The 21135-nt window shown below is 40.5% G+C and overlaps 1 protein-coding gene across 1 annotated transcript in view; it reads left to right on the forward strand.

The window, feature by feature from the left end:
• The window catches only part of nkain2 (sodium/potassium transporting ATPase interacting 2), a 197520-nt gene that overhangs the window by 144512 nt on the left and 31873 nt on the right, over window positions 1-21135 (forward strand). The window contains exon 4 of the mRNA XM_058379790.1: window positions 1590-1790. Coding sequence (XP_058235773.1) covers window positions 1590-1790 — 201 coding nt within the window. The remainder of the gene's footprint in view (window positions 1-1589; window positions 1791-21135) is intronic.

The raw sequence follows: 21135 nt of genomic DNA on the forward strand, positions 1-21135 counted from the left end.
ATTTAAGTACTTCTTAATCATCCGCTCTAATTCTAATGGGAATCTAAATGAGTGTTCTATTAAAGGCGAGTGCACTTATTTGTTGAAGCAGTCACTGGAAGACTGTAAGTTACTATACAAATACTGTATGTGGTGTGTGCTAATTGGATTGATTTCCATTTCAAGGTAGATTTTAGTTCCAGTCAAATAAAAAAAAGAGGTTATTATGGTAGAGATTATGCTTTAGCCTCAGTTCAGTCCTGAGTTTGGGTTCTTCCCTGTGTTTCATATACATGTCTATGTGGGTTTCCTCTGGGTTTTCTGGTTTCTCCTAATAACATGGCAGTAGGTGGACTGGCCACACTAAGCTGCCCCTAGGTGTGTGATTGTGTGTGTTGGGGGGGTGCCCTAAAGTGGACTGGCCTATGGTGTATACCTGTCTCATGCTCAGTGTTCCATGGATTGGCTCAGTATCCACCTCAACCATGACTAGCATAGCAGTAGATGAAAAAGAATCACTGAGAGATAGCATTTATTAAAAAATCACAGACTTTTGTCAGTTTACTGACAAGTATTTAATGTGAACCCATTTCTTTTGACAACATTTGACTGACACTGTGACATTGTTGTTCTTTGAACATTGGATATCCACAAGGGTTTCCTGTCACTCGGACACTCTATGAGAATGTTCCAGAGGCATTCTGGCTTTTACTAACGCCATTTTTTAGTGTTATACGTCCACCATGTGACTTTGGGTTAAAAATGTTGACCAAAATATCCAAGTGTTATAAGACTAAAGTATATAGTATAAGAATAGACAAAAGTGTGATGCAAGTTACATCTGTTTTAACACAAGACCAAGAAAGAAAATATGTAAGGGAGGGAGGGATGAAGGAAGGAAGGAAGGAAGGAAGGGAGGTGGGGGGGCAGGGAAGGAAGGGATGGAGGAAGGAAGGAAGGGATAGAGGGAAGGAAGGATGTATGGATGGATGGAAGGAAGGAAGGAAAGAAGATTCAGAATAAGAAGGAATGAATAAAATTAAGAAGGAAGGAGGAGGGAGGGAGGGAGGGAGGAAGGATGGAAGGGAGGTGGGGGGGCAGGGAAGGAAGGGATAGAGGGAAGGAAAGAAGATTCAGAATAAGAAGGAATGAATAAAATTAAGAAGGAAGGAGGAGGGAGGGAGGGAGGGAGGAAGGATGGAAGGGAGGTGGGGGGGCAGGGAAGGAAGGGATAGAGGGAAGGAAAGAAGATTCAGAATAAGAAGGAATGAATAAAATTAAGAAGGAGGGAGGGAGGGAGGAAGGAAGGAAAAAGATGAAAGGTATAAAACAAAGAAGGAAGGAAGGAAGGAATAAAAGAAAGAAGCAAAGCAAGGGAGGAAGTCAGTGTCACTTTGTGTTAAAAATCTTGCACAAAGGCAGTGTCCAAGTATTGAAACACTGCCCCAGTGGTTCAGAGGAGCTAAATAGAGCCATGTTGGTGTTTATACCAGAATACAGACCTGTTAAGACATTTCAGTTACAAGTTTTTATCCACACGACCTAAGAGTCCTGCATTCATGTGATATTTTCTGAGCTGTTTCTCATGACTGTTTTTTTTTTACCCACAGGACACAGACTTGATCATGACCTTTAATATTTCCATGCATCGCTCCTGGTGGATGGAGAATGGCCCAGGGTGCAGGGTGACCCCCGTGACTCCTCCGCCCTCCTGGGCTCCAGAAGACCACCGCTACATCAGCATAGCCGGCTGCGTGCTGGAGTACCAGTATGTGGAGGTGGCCCACAGTTCCCTGCAGATCATCCTGGCTGTGAGTGTTTCCTTCGACCCCTGAACACTAACGCCTACTCAATCCCAACAGTTTCACCTATGTATATATAAAATACACATGTCTCTGCTCGTGGTGAAGACAAAATACTTCACTATATACAGTATATCAGATGCCCCAGGAGAGTGGGAATGAGGGTTAAACAGGTTTCAGGGTCGCTTACAAATGTGACGTACCTTTTGAATCACAGCCACACAGAGCGTTTGCACAAATTGGCCTGCTAATGGGATCCCCGAATTGGCTGAGCATGCTTTGAAGACACTGAATTTAAATGTGTTTGTTTTGCATTCTGCATTAAGGCCTCCAAGGATGTGTACCATTTCTTGCATCATTTGCTTGCTTTTCAGAAATACAGTGTATCTATTGAGACTGTAAATAACGTTTACAATTTGGATTGTGACTTTACTCAAGATACAGAAACGTTAACAATAGATAACACCTTGTGGTATGGAGAGTTATTTCCTTTTACGCAAAATGTACGCTACATAGTCGAAAGTACATGGACGCCCGACCTTCACATTCATATGTGGTTCTTCCCCAATATTTTACAACAAATTTAGAAGCACATAGTTGTCTATTGTCTACTATTTCTCTTCACTGGAACTAAGGCTTATACCACCAATTGCACAAATTGAGCTCTACTAAGATATGTGTCAAGGGTTGAGCAGACGACCTCGAGTAACCTTCACAGAGCCCTGACCTGAAACCCCACTGAACACCTTTGATGAATTTGAATGCAGTCTATGCACCAAACCTGTCCAACATCAGTGCCTGACCTGACTACGCTCTTTTCGTGAAATGGGCAGAAATTCCCACAGACACACTCCAAAATCTAGTGCCTTGCCAAAACTAAACAAGAAAAAAATCATTATTAATGCCCATTAATGCCCATTCAATTAGGATGGTTGTGAGGGTCTTGTGTTCACATACTTTTGCCCATATACTGTATTTGTATGAGCTTCACTTTTTGGTTTCTTCCAGTGCAAATGCAGATCATCAGTCTGATTTGGTTGGTGAAACCACAGTCAGGGCCATAACTGCAGCGTTTCAGTAAATCTACCCTTACCACTTACATTACTTCCTAAGCAGCAGGCTGTGTAGTAAGTGGAAAACAAGGGCTAGAATTAAATATTCAGACAGTTTGTAATCAAGTCTGACATTATGTCAAAGGCTAGATAATTTTACCAGCGTGCCGAGACGTTCTGAAAATAGCGTCTCTCGTCCTCAACTCGACCAAGCTAGAGTTGTGTTCATGCTGTATTTATAGCCGTCTGCACTCTGACAGCTAATGGTCCTGCAGAGATTTTATATCAGAAAACAGTGGAGGAGAAAAACAACGGCAGCATTCTGACTAGGAGCCTGTTGGGAGCTTTTAGTGACTTTGCAGCGCTCCACTCCTGGGACTGCAGGAAGTGCCGCTCTTTCCTCGCAGAGTATTCACAGCCTGTGTTCCCCCTCAGCATTGTATGTGTGTGTGTGTGGGCTTATACTCTTAGGTAAAAGACTACGCCGTATCCCCAGTGCATCTTTAACTCTCAGCCTTTCCTAGTAATTACTAACCTGGGGCTCCCAGTCAGTGTGTGTGTGTGTGTGTGTGTGTGTGTGTGTACACCATTGCCGAGATCTTTCAGAATGGCTTAATGTATGCCATGTAATTAGGGAATGTGTTTATGAAACAGATCTGTGTGTTTGCACTGTGCAAATGATCGTGCTGAAGCTTGCGTGTTATTCCCGAGAGTTTCACTCCTCTCGTGCTGAATGTGAGAAAAGACGCCGTTGTCATGCGCTAAGCATTTCGCTAATGCTGCCATGGCAATCATCAAAGCGTCAGGATATTGTGACACAATATTTTATCCAGCTGCCAACACACTGAGGCCTGGTACATAGTGTTAAACATTGTGGTGTCTTAACAACAGCTAACACCTCAATTAGAATTTTTTTTTCGAAGGGTTTTTCTTTTGTGCACTAGTAGGAAAGTCATACCTTTCGAGGAATCTTTTATTTAAGACAAATTTGAGTGCAGCATTGTATCTATTCTTTTAAGTATATCCTTCTCAGCAGTTTTTTGCTGACAGAAAAAAAAAGAGCAAAAAAAGTTGGCTGATTCAGTCCAATAGGTAAGGAAGTCTACTTAAACCTGTACATAGAGTCATGCAGATACAGACCAACAGCTTCAGGTATTGTTCACATCAAACATCAGAAAGGGGAAAAATACACACAGAGGTATAAATAAGAATGGTCAGACAGGTTCAAGCTGACAGAAAGTTTACAGTAATTCAAACAACTACTCAAATAACCGTGGAAAATCATCTCAGAATGCATAAGATGTCAATCCTTGCAGAGAGTGAGCTACAAGGCAGAAGAACACATCACGTTTATGTTTGGTCGGCCAAGAAAAGCAATCTGAGGCTCAGTGAGAGTTTTAAAAAATGTCACATATGAAGAATCTTGCTTCAGGTGATCGGAACGAATCCCTGAACCGGCCTTGGGTCAAGAATTCAGGCTGGTGGAGGTGGTGTAATGGTGTAGGGAATGTTTCCATGGTTCACATTGAGCCACCAGTCAAGCATCCCTGGAGCTTATCTGATGATTGTTGATGACCATGTGCTTCACTTCTAATGACTAATTCCAAAATTTGGGCTGGTTGTAGCTCAAATGGTTAAAGCTCTAGGTTGTTGATGAAAAGATCAGGGTTTAAGCCCCAGCACAAGCTGCTACTTCTGGGTAATTGAGCAAGGCCCTTAACCCTCTCTGCTCCAGGGGTGCTGTATCATAGCTGCCCCTGTGCTCTGACCCCAACTTCCTCAGCTAGGATATGTGAAGAAAAGAATTCCACAGTGCTATAATATATGTGCGGTGATATTAAAGGCTTCTTCTTCTTCAATATGATAATGTACCATGTCAGAAAGACAATCATCTTAAACATACAGTGTCCCCTTTAATCACCAGCTCTGAATCCAACAAAGTGCCATGAAGAGGCCATACCTATGAAGAGGCCATACCTATGTTCACATATATCACAAAGATTTCAAACTATATCATTATATGGATTTTGGAAATTTAGGAAATTGTTGCAGCTATAGATCTTTCTAGATGATAAATCCAATATTGGAAAGAATACGCAAATAAAATGACAAAGAAGTGGCAAAGAAACACAAGTAAAATTCTGCCCTTAATGTCATTCAAAAAAAAAAATCTCTGATTATTGCTGTTTTCTGCATAGATATTATTCTTCAGTTTCTTAACTCAATTTCAAGCCACTAACAAAATAATCCTAAAATAACTTCAGTTATTCTCAATTACATTCACTTTCCAACATATGAGCCAAAAGAACTTTCAGCGTCTCGAATAAAAGAAAGGATATGATATACCTCATCATTTTTTTCCGCTCCAAACTGATTAAGTTTATTCTATAATAACGCTATAAATATACTGAATACTAGAAGACTGCTTGAGTTTTATTACAATCCAGATATCTAGGCTCAAAGATGCATTTTAACAGCATTAAGTATGTGCCAGATGGTGCAAAAATCCCCAGCTGTCCACATTTTAGGTTCAGTTCCATACACAGACCTCGAACATCAAATACTTAAGCACCTGCTCGCAGATCAAAGGTGTGCTCGGTGCATTTCAAATTGGTAATAAGGCAGAACATCATGGAGGTAATGGCTGGAGTTATTGTACCTTCAATAAAGTTTAGTCTCCTCAGCGTGAGTGTTCGTGCACCCATGTGCAGGATCGATATTACAATCATTGAATTAAGTTTGCTTTGAAATACAGACCTGACAGACTTCATGGATTTTACCGAGACGCTCTGCATTTTTACAGCCCGATACTCTGCTGCGAGTTATCGCTCAAAGCATATGCCAGAACGAGCGGCCTTATTTCTCGGTAAAAACAGGAGATGAACCAATCAACATATGAATCTGGACTTTTTCTGGAGTCGCCTTCTCAATACATATTACTCCTACCAGACTTCTTTTTTTGCCTTTTTTTTTTGGACTACAACATTCAAACAGTCACAAACTATTCTGTCACCAAGGTCGATGCAAGTGCAAGGGAGGTTTAATCATGGAAACATGACGAAACGAAGTTCAAAAATACTGGAACAAGCATACACAGAAAAACTCAGCAAACAGTCCACAGCGATTTTCCGAAATCGTAGTCAAACAATCCAAGGTGAAAAACACAGACACTGTTACAGTTGTACTTTACAGATAATGCTATGGTTAATAAACGCTATTTACTTCTCGCTCCTTTGGTCCAGTAGATCAACAGTGAAAATGTCGACCATCATGTGGACCATGTGGAGCCATTTCATGATCATTTATCATAAAATTTTTTTAGATTTGACGGTTTGATTGAAAAGACTGAAAGGCTCCTGTTAGACTGACATCGACATTTATCTGTTCATGAGACTAATCACGTTCCCTAGGATGTAGTAGCTTAGTGGTTATAGTGTTGGATTCCTGACCAGAAGATTGTGAGTTTGAATCCCAGGTTGACCAAGCTGCCACTGCTGGGCCCCTGAGCAAGGCCCTTAACCCTCAGTTGTATAAAATGAGAAAAAAATGTAAGTCCCTCTGGATAAGGGAGCAGTAGTAGATGTGTACCTTCCTTCACTTTACTACTCATTAGTCCTTTTTAATGTTAGCTGAGGCACACAAGACTGGGTCAGCCATCATGTAAGTGACCTGAAATGCTCAGAATGTTCTGTTCTGACACCTTAAAGCAGAAAATTAAAGGATTTGTGAAAAACTGGATATACAAAATTTCCCCTAAGCTCCATCGTAGTCCGTCAGCCGAGACTTGTTTCTGAGTTACAGGAGGAAATGGAGTAATGGAGATCTCACTCAAAACTATTTCCCAGAAGTTTCTACTAGTTTCTTCTTTCTAATGCCTTAGCGATCTCTGACAGACTTGGTGTCATTTAGGATTCAGTAAATGTAACATGGCATACTGTGAACCATAAATATGAACAAAACTTCACCCTGAACTTCACCATAGATAGATAGATAGATAGATAGATAGATAGATAGATAGATAGATAGATAGAAAGATAGATAGATAGATAGATAGATAGATAGATAGATAGATAGATAGATAGATAGATAGATAGATAGAAAGATAGATAGATAGATAGATAGATAGATAGATAGATAGATTATTGATCCCGAAGGAAATTCCATGTTGAATGTTTAGAACGCCTCACACCTCACATTCACATGTAACTTCCCACTAGGAAACTCATATTTACGGTCATTTCACAGTTTGTGAAGACAGCATTATAACATTTGCAAATTACAAGCTGCCACACAGCCAGTGTAAGCTTTACTTCGGCAGCCATCTTGAAAACAAGAGGTAGTGGAATTTAGTGTCCTTTCATTTCTATGGCACCTTGTAAAAGATAGAAGGCTGAAAGATGATAAAGTTGCAGGGTTTTTTTTTTAATCAGTAGACATGGATTATCCCTGATATTGTACAAAATTGTCTTTATACATAAATCTAACATTATAGCTGATTCATTATATTTAGTGTGAATGGAAAATGTGGTCAATTTTTTAAAAGAAAGGATGTTTGTTCATGTTTTTTTTTCTCTCTGTCTGGTGCATTTTTTCTTGTTGGGATTATTTTCTGATTACAGTTTGTGAAATTATTTTAATATGCACTTGCAACACATCTTGATGAAGCTCATTTTCTTTGTGTGTGTGTGTGTGTGTGTGTGTGTTGATCTCATTTAATCACAAACAAAGAAAAGAAAGTCTGCATTATTTATGCACGTCGTCGGAAGCCTCCAGTTCTCAATTTTCACAACGAACTCAAAGCATCTTAATATTCAGGATGTTTTCAGATGTCAGGATGTTATGGCTGCAGTGTGTATAAAGTAAGAATGTAATGCACTGCAACTATCTGTATCTGTATTTAAATGAACGCGCAAAAGATCTGTATTTGTAGCTAAAATGTCCAGCCATTTTATTAGGAACACGGACACTTCATGCCGTTTACTAACCGGCCAATCATATGGCAGCATCACAATGCATTTTAAAAATCTTCACATTAAACATGAGAATAAAGAGATCTAGGGTGCCAGATGGGCTGCTTTGAGTACCGTAGAACCTTGGCATACAAATTCAATTCATTCTGGAGGCGAGTTCTTAAGGCGAAAATTTGTATTGTATTGTATTGAGGCGAAGAAAATTTCCCGAATTTAAGGCGAATTTTCTTATAAAAAATAACGTATATGCAGATAATCCGTTCCAGCCACCCAAAAATATGACCAATATTCCCAGTACGAAGCGTATGTAAACTGTATGGCTGCTAACAAAGAACTGACGCAAACCAAGCATTCCATGTCAAGGCTCCTCACAGGAAGTCGTGCCACTATGCTTGGGCTAAAAATAGAACAGATCACCCATACTAACAATTTGTCACCAAAAAAACGTCCGTAAAATCACCTAGATTTTGAGCGCATGCTGAAGGCAACGTTGGTATCGTGGGTTGACTCTTTCAAAACGGCTTTCACTGACTAAGGCTTAAGTGGCTACAGGTTCTGTTCAATTGTAGTGAACTTGAAACATTCATGAAATGAATTTTGGACTGAATTTGGAGCACAGCAACAACAATGAGTCATATTTCTAACTTTATCAGTGTGGTCAATGTTAACCAAGTACTGTGTCTGGAAACTGAATTATTATCTATTATAGTAATTTAGTTAATAGATATTTCAAAGTAGAGAAGAGGTAGGGAAGAAACCGGTAGTTTAGAAAACAATATAGTTACTATAGATGAATAAATGAAAATTACAAATGCATCTGTTTTCAAATTGCCTCATACTTTAATATTTAAAAAAAAAATAGTTATATTTAACATAATGTTTCCTGTTTTCTGCTTTTTAGTTATTTCAGTTCAGTTCAGTTTAGAATCACTAATTTTGTAAGGTTTTGCTGATCATGTCTGTGTTTCTGAGTTCAGTTTTATTTGTTCGTTATTTCTGAGTATTTACTTTTTAGATCCACCGTTCATTTTGATTCCGCCGCATTGCTCTGTTTGCCTGACGTTCGGCTGACTGCCTGGTTTTGGTTGATTTTAGGATACATGCATCTGCCTTCATCTCTCTACATCTCCAGTGGTGGCTCAAATGGTTAAGGCTGTGGGTTGTTGATTGGACGACTGGGGTTCAAGCCCTAGCACCCCAACTCCCTCAGCTGGGATATGCAAAGGAAAGAATTCCACTATGTATGTGTGGTGATAATACAGGCTTGCAAATGCATAAATATAAATAGTTATGATTGAAAGATCCTGAGGAACTTCGAGGCTTTAATTTTATATAGGTTAAAAATGATGTGGTAAATGGAATCAGGTGGGGTTTTAGGCAGTGAAATCCGTGCGGTATACCAAGGTCTTGGATTAAACGAATCATCCAAGACAAAATGGACATTTATCCATCCAGCGTGTGCTCCCCGGTGACACTTTCACCTTGAGAGCTCCAATTTTCAGCACTCTTGATCCAGCTTGTGTCTTCGCTTTAGCTCGTCTGGCTGAGGTTGTAAGAAGGTTTCCGAAAGAATTTTCCTAGTGTCTTCCGAAACCCATTAAAACAAGCTCGCCTGGAAGCAGTTTGTTCGGCGACGGACATTGAAGAGCAGTCCCGTAATTGGACGGAGGAACATGTGGTGTCCCAATCCATGCCTCGTGATGCGTCTCTTCCCTATTTCAGTCACTTCCTGATTAAATGGGAAGGAACAGTAAGAGCTTCGTCGCTGTCTGGATGCACAGGCAGTGCTGTCACTCTCCACCCTCGAGCTCTCGCAGACATGGATTTTCTTTGTTTTTTAACAGAAATGGCGCTGAAACAAAGACTCCGTTTGTTATCCTTTTTACACAATAAATGACTGACTGTTTGATTGGTAAACTGCTCAGGCAATTTATCTATCTCTCTTGATCTCTTCTCCAAGTCCTCAATTGATCTGCAGATTTTTGCTTGTCATCTCTTTTTGCCAAGCACCAGGCATGTCACAGCATGCAAAGCGCCCAAGATGTAATTTCTTATCTCATTTTTATTAATGAATCTGACCTTCGAGGTTAATTCGATGCGGTGATAAGGAGACAGAAGTGTCGCGTTCAAAAGGGTTTTTTTTAAAGGCAAAGCAAAGCAACGGCAGCTTAAACTTTTCCTCCCCTGTTCCTGACACACAGATGGATAATTACAAACTTTACAGGACAGACATGCGAGAAAACACTGTTAGCCGTGTTCCTGTTTACGGTGCTCTAGTTAGCTGCTAGTCAGCCAAGGCGGAGGCCATGTTTTTGTTCTTTTTTTTTTACACCCTGAGCAGCACCTTTTGTTTAATGAGGTTTCTTCTGGACCAGAAATGGATGCTCAGTCCTAAGCCATTCATTTCCACGCTGCTCCGACATTAGTAAGACTGCATGCATCATTACGCCGTAAGGAAGCATCAGTCTGAAAGTAATTAAATAGAGCCGCACGATAATGGCGAGCTCACAGAGTGAGCTGATATATGAATCTGAGGATGATCTGATGATTTTTTTCCTCTTATTCTCTTTTCTCTCATTACAAAGTTTCTTTTATTAATCTAATAACAAGGTGTTTCTTATGCAGACTCCAGGCTGCCTTATTTGTTGTTACTACAGTGATACCACTTTCGCAGTGAGAGGAAGATGATGATCTCTTCCACTTAACACTCACCTTCATGATTAATGGCCATGAGGCCTGGTTTCCCTTCTGTCTTACCTTTCAAAGGGATACCGATTCCCGTCTGCCTCTCCGGATGGATTGTCATATTATTTTATGCCAAACGTTGTATGCCATTTGTATCATTCTGGCTGAAAATGTGTGGCATTCTGTTAAAGGAGCAGATGCCTCGGTATTCACTGGGGTTTTTTCGGAAAAGCGCAGAGTGATGAAATCCCGAGCCATTCCTGTCTGCATTAACCCATGTGCACTCGCTGTTCTTCCTGCCAGCTTCAACAGTCATTAGCCAAGGAAAATGTGTTAATTTATTTCAGAAGAATACAAAGCTCGTGCTCAGGCTGTCTGAGTAGGGCATTGTAAGATTGCCCAGAGAAATCCGCCCAGGAGATGGTGAGATGACAAGTTAATGCTGCTGCTCGGTGATTAATGCTCTCTCTCTCGCTCACCTCTTGCCCCATGAGCTTGTGAGGTCCAGTGTGTTGCTACGCACCAGTGTCCACATCCTGAACCTATTATCCTGATGTAATTTTGCAGATCGAGGGAGGTAGTCCGCTGTCCTTGATTGGTATTCTGGCAGTCGAAATCAAAGCACAAATGGACTGTAATACTGCACATTTTGGGTACAATCGATGCACCCATGAGAGAACTATTGTTTATCTTTTGCCAAGTTGCCAGCTCAGATCTGGTCCTCAGACTCTGAGACCTGTCCCTGGGCAGATTTCTCCTTCACACTGTGAGGAAAGGAGAAAGCTTTGGCAGACATGCACTGTCACATCTCTACAGGGGGGTGAGGAACTCTTGGCATGCCTGGATGCACCATCAAATGAGCTGTGTCTATCATACTCAAACTCAGACAAGAGCATCCATTAAGACCCTGGCTATCAGAACAGGCCCAAATATTAAAGTGGCTCAAGATCAAATCTGGACAAACAGAGTCTCTCTCTTCACTTATCTCTCCAAATGTGAACTATAAAGCTTGGATGCTGGTGTGAAATTGAGATCTTTTTGAACTGGTAGTTTGGATGTCCTTTGCCTCACTTGTTTTGTGTCCAGTTTAATGTTTTGTCCGGGGGTCTGTCAGAGACCTGAGCAGATTTTTGATTCAACTGGTATAAGAGAATATGAGTCCAGTAGCCTTTTTGTATGCATTAAAATTCCATATAACAGATTCCGAACCCTCTGCCTGGAGTAACCCATTTTTGGTGTGTATTCCTGCTATAACCTGATTTAAACTCAGCAAGGGCTGTTAATCAGCTTATTAGTTCAAGAATCAAGGTAAAACACTTAGTAAATCAAGACCAGGGTGATGGAAACCTACCTCCCAAGAGAAGCTTTCCCAATCTTGGCTCCAAATTCACAGCCATATCATGCAGTATGTTATTAAAGCAGAAATATTCTCAGCCACACTGACATTTTTTTCATGGTTATCCTTGTTGGGTATGGCATCTGTGAGCTGCCACAGCTGCTTAGCATGCTGTATGCTAAGCTGAAACCTCACCTAGTTACACATACTGTCAGAGCATATCTTTCGTGTTCGTATGCTGGCTTCCAGCATGCCCACCTTTATGCCACAGTTCTGCCAGGCATTACACACGCACACAAACACACACACTCACTCACACACAGAGACACACAACCTCTTCAGCGTGAGATGCTCTCGATAGGCTGCCATGAGCCACGGTTGGCCGAGAGCACCCTAATGAATGAGCCTATTATAGTCCAGCTCTACTGATGAGCTTCTGAGTGCGTTTTAAATGACACTCGTAATCCATCAGGCCTTGTTTAATTACAGTATGTCGTAGCGCGCCTTGATTGTGCGGATGTAATTGTTTGGAGAAAAGCTTAGTCCGGGGTCCATTAGGCGGCAGATGAAAGTCTGGGCCGTGTTCAGTAAGAGGTTTCTCTCTTTACCCCCCCTGCCAAAACGCATCTTGTATCATATTTACTTTATTAATCGCCCCGCTTTGCTGGTTTTTACTCAGATTTGCCTCATCTGCAGCATGTAAACAGCGTCTCACTCCCCTCGCTTCATTTCCTCCACCGTGCTCCTTTCATGCTCTTTCCAGCGTACGTGTTGCAATTGGTTCAGAGACCAGCTTCACACATTTATTTCATCACCTCCCCAATCCAGACAGCCGTCATTTTTTTCAGGGCTATGTGCGACTGCGATAAGAAAATGAAGAGATGGACATCTACAAAGAGATCTCCGAGGAAAAATGGTTCCCATGTTGAAAGGAAAAGACAAACACTGAGCCAATTTGTATGAAATCATCACAGCAAGGCTGAAAATTTCTCTGGAGAGAGAGAGAGAGAGAGAGAGAGAGAGAGAGAGACTGTAAAAATAGCAAATATCCATATTCTTTTTGTAAAATAATTATAATGGGTGTGACTCCATTCCCAAATTTTCCCTCAGGGATCAATAAAGCACAGCCATCCATCCACCCATCCACCCACCCACCCATCCACCCATCCATCCATCCATCTAACTTTGTTAATATGCTGCTAAAAATCTGTGTTTTCGGTTAAAACAGAAACTTCCTCTGTAAGAAACTTGAATTCAGGAGCATTAAATATGAGCTCAGCTCAACATCCTATGAAACACAGCACTTTTATTATGTGATTATATCACAACATTACTTTAAATATACAAAGTATTCTAGGATGTCAACTTTTTAGCTACAGCATGTTAAGCGTTTGTCTGTCTGTCTGGGAATATCTCCTAGCATGTAACACACTCATCCCCTGACCAGTCATAGATTTAAGATAAGATAAGATAAGATAAGATAAGATAAGATAAGATAAGATAAGATAAGATAAGATAAGATAAGATAAGATAAGATAAGATAAGATAAGATAAGAAGCCTTTATTGTCATTATATTTTGATTGCAACAAAATTTCATTTGTCTTGAATATTGGGTGGGTTTAAAATGTGAACAGTTATGCTAATGCTAAAAAATTAAATGAATGTAAAATAAATAGGGAAAAAATATTTTTATTTGCTTTATTATGTATGTGGTGTCATAACATTTTTTTTTTTGCTTTTTTTCTCTACCCATCCATCCATAAATCTACGGCTGGTTCTTATTACTAGGAGGTTACATCCCCAACCCACCCCCCTGCTATACACCCCTGCACATGGCCCATTTCACACACACCTGTTTCCAGTCAATGGTTTACTACAAATCCACATGTCAAACCTGGCCATGTTTTCCAAGCCTTTATTACTGAGTGTATTTGCATCAGTAACCCTTTCATCACTTTCATCAAAACCCTTGTCTGTATTTGACCGTGACAGAGAAACTATTAAAGTGTTATGATACGCTACCAGTAGAAGGTTCAAAGGTTAGCTCAGTACTGAGCAAAATATTGGACACATCTGTCCAGAGACCAAGCAATGTCAATCAAATCACAACAGCCATCTTTATTTTCTTCACTGTATTCCTGATCCTGACTCCTGAAGCTCACTCTTGGCATAGAAGAGAAAGTAAATGCTCCTAGACAAACAAAATATATATAATTATTCATGGTGCTTCATGGTGTCTGTGCGTGGGTATTAGCATTTATTATATTTATTTTATTACCTTCTTTCCTCACCATAAATCTGACCAAAAATGAAAGTGTTTTTGTAATTGTGGGTCTATTTAAATTATGTTCACTGTGAAGCCAGATTACACCAAATAACCAATGATCCAAAACATCTACCTTGCCCTCAGTTTTACTCACAGCAAATAGTCGAATAGGTTTGAAAGTGCCCTTAAAAGTTTCTAATTAGACCAAGAAATTGTTTTGCTACATTTAGGAAAAGTTCTTAAATGTAATTATTTTTAGAGGGGGAAACAATTTTGTTAAGAAAATTCATTATTAAGTCAAATAAATGAGTTGTTTCTTGTTTGTTTTTATTGTAATGGAGTATCCTGACCAGAATGATCAGCTTGTAACACCAAAATATAGTTTGTCTTGGCAAAAAGTGTTGATTTGCTATCGATATTTGACATATTTTCATATTCTGAAGCTTACAAGCATTTTATCAGCCTGCGTTCATTTTAACGACAGGCTGATGTTAAACTATGCTAACTCTCCCGTGCCTCATTTATCATTCTCGACAAATATATAAATAAATAAATAATTGTCGGTGGTGTGTATGAGATACAATTTTTCAAGCTGTCACTCATTGACTAGCATGTGCCAAAGACGAGAAAACAGGAAAGAGTTCAGTTTTGACATGGCCTGCACCATGGGGAAGAGAGTCCTCTTGCCTCATTACAAGTCATTCCCTACAGCTGAGCATGTAGAGCAGTGGTCAGAGCCAATTACAATCCTACACTAATTGCGCTGGAGTAGCTACAAAGATGAGTCATGCACAGTGGATCTCAGTCCAACAGGAGAGTCATCATCCACAAACATCAACTCCAGACCATTTGCTTCAGTTTCTTTTGGTATCATGCATCTGTTGGTCCCTGATCTCTGGTGGGCAGTGAACATGGATAGGAGCAAAAAGTGATTGACAGTAAGGTTGATATCATCAGAGAGGGGAGGGGATCGGGGAGTACAGCAGTCTCTATTTCTCAAGCGCCACCAGACGGGAGCGGCTTATTCTTTCCCGGCTTTAATCATTCGAGCCGCTGGAGTAATCAGAGCTGCCGGACTGCTGAGGCAGCTCTAAGCACAGCTCAGGAAAAAAGAGAGTGCATAATACAGTGAGCTAAAGGGAGGGGGCATGGATGAGTGAGATGGATATACATATAGAGAGGAAAGTGGATGAGGTGGGGTGATGGGGTTTGAGGAGAAAGAGGAAAAGAAAGACTGAGACAGAGGAAGTGACAGTATGAGAGAGAGACAGAGAGCATGAGGCGGTTAAAAGATATACAAAGACGACACACAAGTGAGAGAGACTGTACAAGCCTTTCATCCTTCATTTTCTGCATGAGTAAATATTGTAGCATGGCAGACCACGTTTCCTTCCATGCACACACACACACACACACACACACAGTCTGTCTTGACTCAAACCCCTATAACACTCCTGCATTGCATGTGACCCAGTGTGTTATTGGTTGACTATCTCTGTGTAAAAAATACATTTATGGCACTTATGAGCCAAAATAGAGCCATTTTGATGGGATATGTGTCCTTCTAAGGGACTGAAGCAGAAATGACACACCTCCTTGGCAGGTCTATCTTAGTAAATGAGGTGTGGACTTTGTTCCTAAATGAGTAAAATGAAAAGGGTGACTTCTGTGGAGCAATGCTAGTGAAGAAGGCGTGGCCTATGGGCCTCAATTAGGATTGATGCACTCCTCTGTACATTAATACCATGACGATGGACCTGATTCTGTGCTTAATAATATGTAAAAGGTATGGCCTCTGTGCCTCAATGATTATGATGAAGGTGTGGCCTTTGTGCCTCGATCACATGAAGACAGAATGGATTCTGAGCCTCAATCCCATGTAGAAGGTGTGGCCCCTGTACCTCAATCTCATGATGGCATGGCCTCTGTGCCTCAATTATATGAAGATAAAATAGCTTCTCTGCTTGACTTCCATGAAGACAGAATGGATTCTGTGCCTCAAATTCCATGTAGAAGGTGCGGCCTCTGTGCCTTGATGCTAGTGGTGAAGGTGTGGCCTCTGTACCTCAATATCATGATGGTATGGCTTCTGTGCCTCAATCCTATGTAGAAGGTGTGATCTCTGTTCCTCAATCGTATGAAGACAGAATGGCATCTTTGTCTCAAAGATATTTATCTCATGTAAAAGGTGTGGCATCTGTGCCTCAATTTCAGTGAAGAAGGTGCGACCTCTCTACCTTAATTCTACTAAAGAAGGAATCCAGGGTGTGGTCTCTGTGCCTCAATCCCTGAGATCAAGGCCCATGACATCTGTTGCCTCAGACCTTTCAAGAAGGTGTGGCCTCTGTGTCTCAATCCCATGAAGAAGGTATGGCCCCTGTGTCTCAATCCCATGAAGAAGGCGAGGCCTTTTTGTTTCTATCCCATGAAGAAGGTGAGGCCTTTTTGTTTCAATCCCATGAAGAAGGCGTGGCCTATGCAACTGCCAGTTCCAGTGATGAAGGAAAGGGAGAGCAGGAGATGTAAATGTATGATTTATCAATAGACAGACATCCCAATCCTTTGAGTCACAATTGCCAAACACCCTGTAGTGAATTAGCGCAGGCACACTGTAAATATTGATTTGGGTTGATGAATCTTTAAAGCCTCCTGCTGTCACACTGAGACCAAACACCAGTCTGTTATGGTTACAGGACGAGACGCTTCAATTTTCCTCTGTGTGTTATGATAAACCGGATATTAATCCAGATCTCTGCGTCGCAAAACAATGAGCCCATACTGTGTATAAAATGTTTGTGTGTGCGTGTGTGTGTGTGTGTGTGTGTGTGTGTGTGCGTGTGTGTGTGTATGTGTGTGTGTGTGTGTGTGTGTGTGTGTGCGTGTGTCATAATATTGCTTTGCTCACTGCTAGCCCTGGCTCAGAAAGGCATTAGATAACGGATATGCACACTGACACCGAGAGTAAACACACCTTGCTATGCCAGCAGCAAGCGTCACTTTAACCTGCTATTCTCCTGTATAATATCACTCGTCTCATGTCGTCCTCTTCATCTCCCACAGCTGCTACCTTCAAATCTGCGTGTATGTTGCTGTATTTCTCAAGCTGGCCTGCGCTGTGGGGGAAAAGCCCCCTGACGTGTTCTGAAACGCCCGTTACTTTGCCGAGGTCTGGAGGAGGTCATGGAAGCAATTATCACCCAAGATCTGCTCCAACCAAATTTTTACCCCCCAACTTCCTCTTCTTCAACCTCGTCTATCTTTCTGTTCATATCAGGTTTTTTTTTTTATAACTAATAAGATATTAGGAAGGCATTAAAACATAAAAGCACAATCAGATGTGTATCAAATTAAGTCACTTGTCTAGGATGATGATTATTAGAGACTCAAAAAAGTCTAAATAATTGGGTCTTGCTGCGTTCGTGAAGACTGGGATTCCTGTATTTGCAACTTTTTACCACAGAACATGTAGTGTTTTCTGAGCTACTGTTTTTTATGGCTTCTTCTCCGTGTATGTTGCGTTTGATTTAAATATTTCCAAGAACTCACATGGAAGTCTATTTTCAGAACACTGGGTATGATGTGGGAAATATGACACCATGCACCACACTTATTCACACCTAGGGGCAAGTTATCTTAGCCTGTTTACTTTCTGGCATGTTTTGGGGAAATGGGAGGAAACCAGAGATCTGACTTCTGACTTCAGAATCAGTGCCTGAGCTTTGAAGGACAATGCTACCCACTGTGGCAACTTATTCCTTTTGGTGGTATTAATATTAGAATTAAATTTGCTCCAGTTAAATATTTTAGTATCAGTGACAGGTATACATTAGAGGTATCCGAATCCCAGCTAATAAGAAATAAGTATTTTCTTATTCCATGCTTTTATTCAATTCATCACAGTCCTACATGGAAAGTAGTGATTTGACCTGTATTTTTGGGGCAGATCAATGTAGTGCCTGAATGCATTACAGCAAACAAAGAGCAATTATGCTCTTAGCTGGATGACTCGGCTTTTCCAGTGGCCGATCAATCCAGAGGCGAGCGCTAAGGGCCGCATAATGAATTATTATCAAGTGAAGGAAAAGCGTCGCCACACAAGCCAATACAGATTAGCCACTGCTGAATTAAACTCAAACTTGTAAGTGCCTTTGCAGGAGACAGCAATATCACTCAACATGGGCCTTTGTAAGAATTTCTAAGCTGTGTGTTCAGTTAAGTGGAAGTGTGTGTATATTTGTGTGTGTGTGTGTGTGTGAAGGGGCTTTTGAAATTTCAACAGTATGATACTCTTCATACATTGGAGGTTTGGTATCTGCTACTGTCCCAGTGAAGGAGGTGTAACCTCTTTTGTAGTACCATTAAAGGATATGTGAGCTCCCCTACAGTACTGGTGAAGGAGGTGTGGCCTCTGTTAAGGTATATGTGAAAGAGGTGAGGCGATTGTTACAATTCCAGTAAAGGAGGTGAGGCCTCTGTTACAGTCCCAATGAAGGAGGTGTGGCCTTTTTATAGGTCCAGTGAAGGAGTTGTGGCCTCTGTTACAGTCCCAATGAAGGAGGTGTGGCCTTTTTATAGGTCCAGTGAAGGAGTTGTGGCCTCTGTTACAGTCCCAATGAAGGAGGTGTGGACTCTGTTACAGTCTCAGTGAAGGAGGTTTGGCCTTTGTTACAGTTCCAGTAAAGGAGGTGTGGCCTCTGTTAAGGTCCCAGTGAAAGAGGTGTGGCCTTTGTTAATGTATATGTGAAGGAGGTGTGGCATCTGTTAAGCTACATGTGAAGGAGGTGCCAGTGAAGGCCTTTGTTACAGTCCTAGGGAAGGAGGTGGGCCTCTGATACTGTCTCAGTGAAGGAGGTGTGGCCTCTGTCAAGAAGGTGTGTCTTCTTAGCTTCTGTACCTGTCAGTCATCAGTAAAGGAGGACTTTTTGCACATCAGTCCTAGTGAAGGTCAAACAAGAGGTCGATCTCAGTAAATGAGGCACTGTTAACACTTAATTAGTTTAAGAACAAAATAAATCACATCCGATTGACTGAATTAGTAAATTGAATTGCTTTGAATGTATCTTTCATTAAGTGGATCATTGGTCATGGAATGAGATGTGCACTAAATTATCCCCTTAAGGAAAGATTCAAACCTTAAACATCAAGACGCCAATCAGTTAATAATTCCAGTACAACTGTGGGCTCAGAGGTTCTCCTGAACATCCCCTGCTGTTTTCCAGAGCTCTTATCTCTTGGATCAGTCACTGCACTTCTGTCTGTCCCTATCACATATTCAGTTTGTTTTTGACATATAAAACCAGAGAAATGTTATCTGTCCTACTAATAAGGAATATCATACCAAGTGCTAGTTCCTAGAGATTAAACTCTTTATTCTTAGTGTCTCTGCTGTGGCTGATGCTGTAAGATAAGATAAGATAAGATAAGATAAGATAAGATAAGATAAGATAAGATAAGATAAGATAAGATAAGATAAGATAAGATAAGATAAGATAAGATAAGATAAGATAAGATAAGATAAGATAAGAGAGAACTTTATTAATCACGAAGGAAAATCTCTTGCCAGAGACTGCTTCAGATTACAAGAGAAATGAATATAAATGAAATATAAATTAAATAATCTCTATGTACAAATATATTCACAAGTACAAAATGTATTCAAAAATATAAATGAAAAATAAATGAAATATTCTATATATACAAAATGCTGTATAGCTTTTTAGTTTTAAGCCTTTTGTCAGTCTCTGTGTACCTAAGATTTCAATTGTATTGATTTCAACTGACGATGTTTCCCATGAATCTCCGTCTCTCTTCTTCTTTTTTTTTTACTACAAGAGAGGCCAGAGCCAATCGAGATCTCTGATCTGCGAAGTGTTCTCTTTTTTTTCCCCACTAAAGTTTAAGGCGGTCCTCAGATTTATCTCAGTACGACTCCTCAATTGAACGAGTGGGTTAGATAAAGGAGCTCTGAGCCCGGGCAGATTGGTGTGTGTTCGAAGGAGAGCCAAACAAAGACCTCCTCTTTGTGTGTGACTGTCGTTACGGCCGTGTCACAGAGAAGCCTATTTTCCCCTGACGGCTAAGTGTCCGCTCGAATGTGAAAGTGGAAAATTGGGCTTGATGTGCTGTTTGGAAATCAAAGTAGTGGCGATGAAAGCGCGGCCCTTTACCCGCTTTTTTGCTCTGTGGGAATTCTGCCGTTTGTCAGCCAAAGTGCTCTCGCAGCAGAGCATTGATTTATGGATCGCGTCCCTTTAGAAACACAAGCGGGGCTTCAGACCGTGCTAAAGATCGTTGTTGGTATTAAAACAGTTATTGATAAAGTTCTGTGTTTGAAAGCCATTTCTATTCATGCTTAAGGTGACGTGTTAGAAAGTTTGAACACTAATGCACATCACTGGAGAAATTTGTTTTTGTGCAAAAATCTTAAAAAAAAAAAAAACGGGAGCAAAATGTCAATTGTTTAGAAAGGCCCCTATAGAAGTGTCCTTAACGACTGGACATTTTACATTGAAGTTCCCTGTGTTATTTTTTATTATAGTCCAGACCAACTCCCACACCACACCAAAGTGAGAATCCTAACCATTCATAAAACACAAGCAAGCAATGCTAAAAATCCGCACCGCCTCCAACTAGTGCATGAAAGGAGTGATTAGCTACAGTATGAAAGAGTAATATTTATTAAAAAAATGAAGCCTGTTTACCAAAATCCTACCAGGTAAAAAAAAGAAACTGCGTCATCTTCTGGCTTTTCATTGCTGATGGCATTTTTTCGTTCTCAAAAGACTCTGCTTGTTTTTTTTTGTTTTATTTTTTTTTATTCAATTTATATATTTATTTATTTATTTATTTATTGCTAAAGAGATGTGTAATATTTTGGATATTTTTTTAATATTTTAATGTATGCTGTTAATTGTGTACATTCGGGTCAATAACTTGGCATCAATATTTGAATAGCCTTCAATTTATAGAATTAGTTTAGCAAAAAAATTCAAAACACCTAAGATGCTTAAGTCTTTGCTTTGCCTTCGATAATTCGAGCCCGTT

The sequence above is a fragment of the Hemibagrus wyckioides genome, linkage group LG25 (genome assembly GCF_019097595.1).
Source record: "Hemibagrus wyckioides isolate EC202008001 linkage group LG25, SWU_Hwy_1.0, whole genome shotgun sequence".
Classification (NCBI taxonomy): domain Eukaryota; kingdom Metazoa; phylum Chordata; class Actinopteri; order Siluriformes; family Bagridae; genus Hemibagrus; species Hemibagrus wyckioides.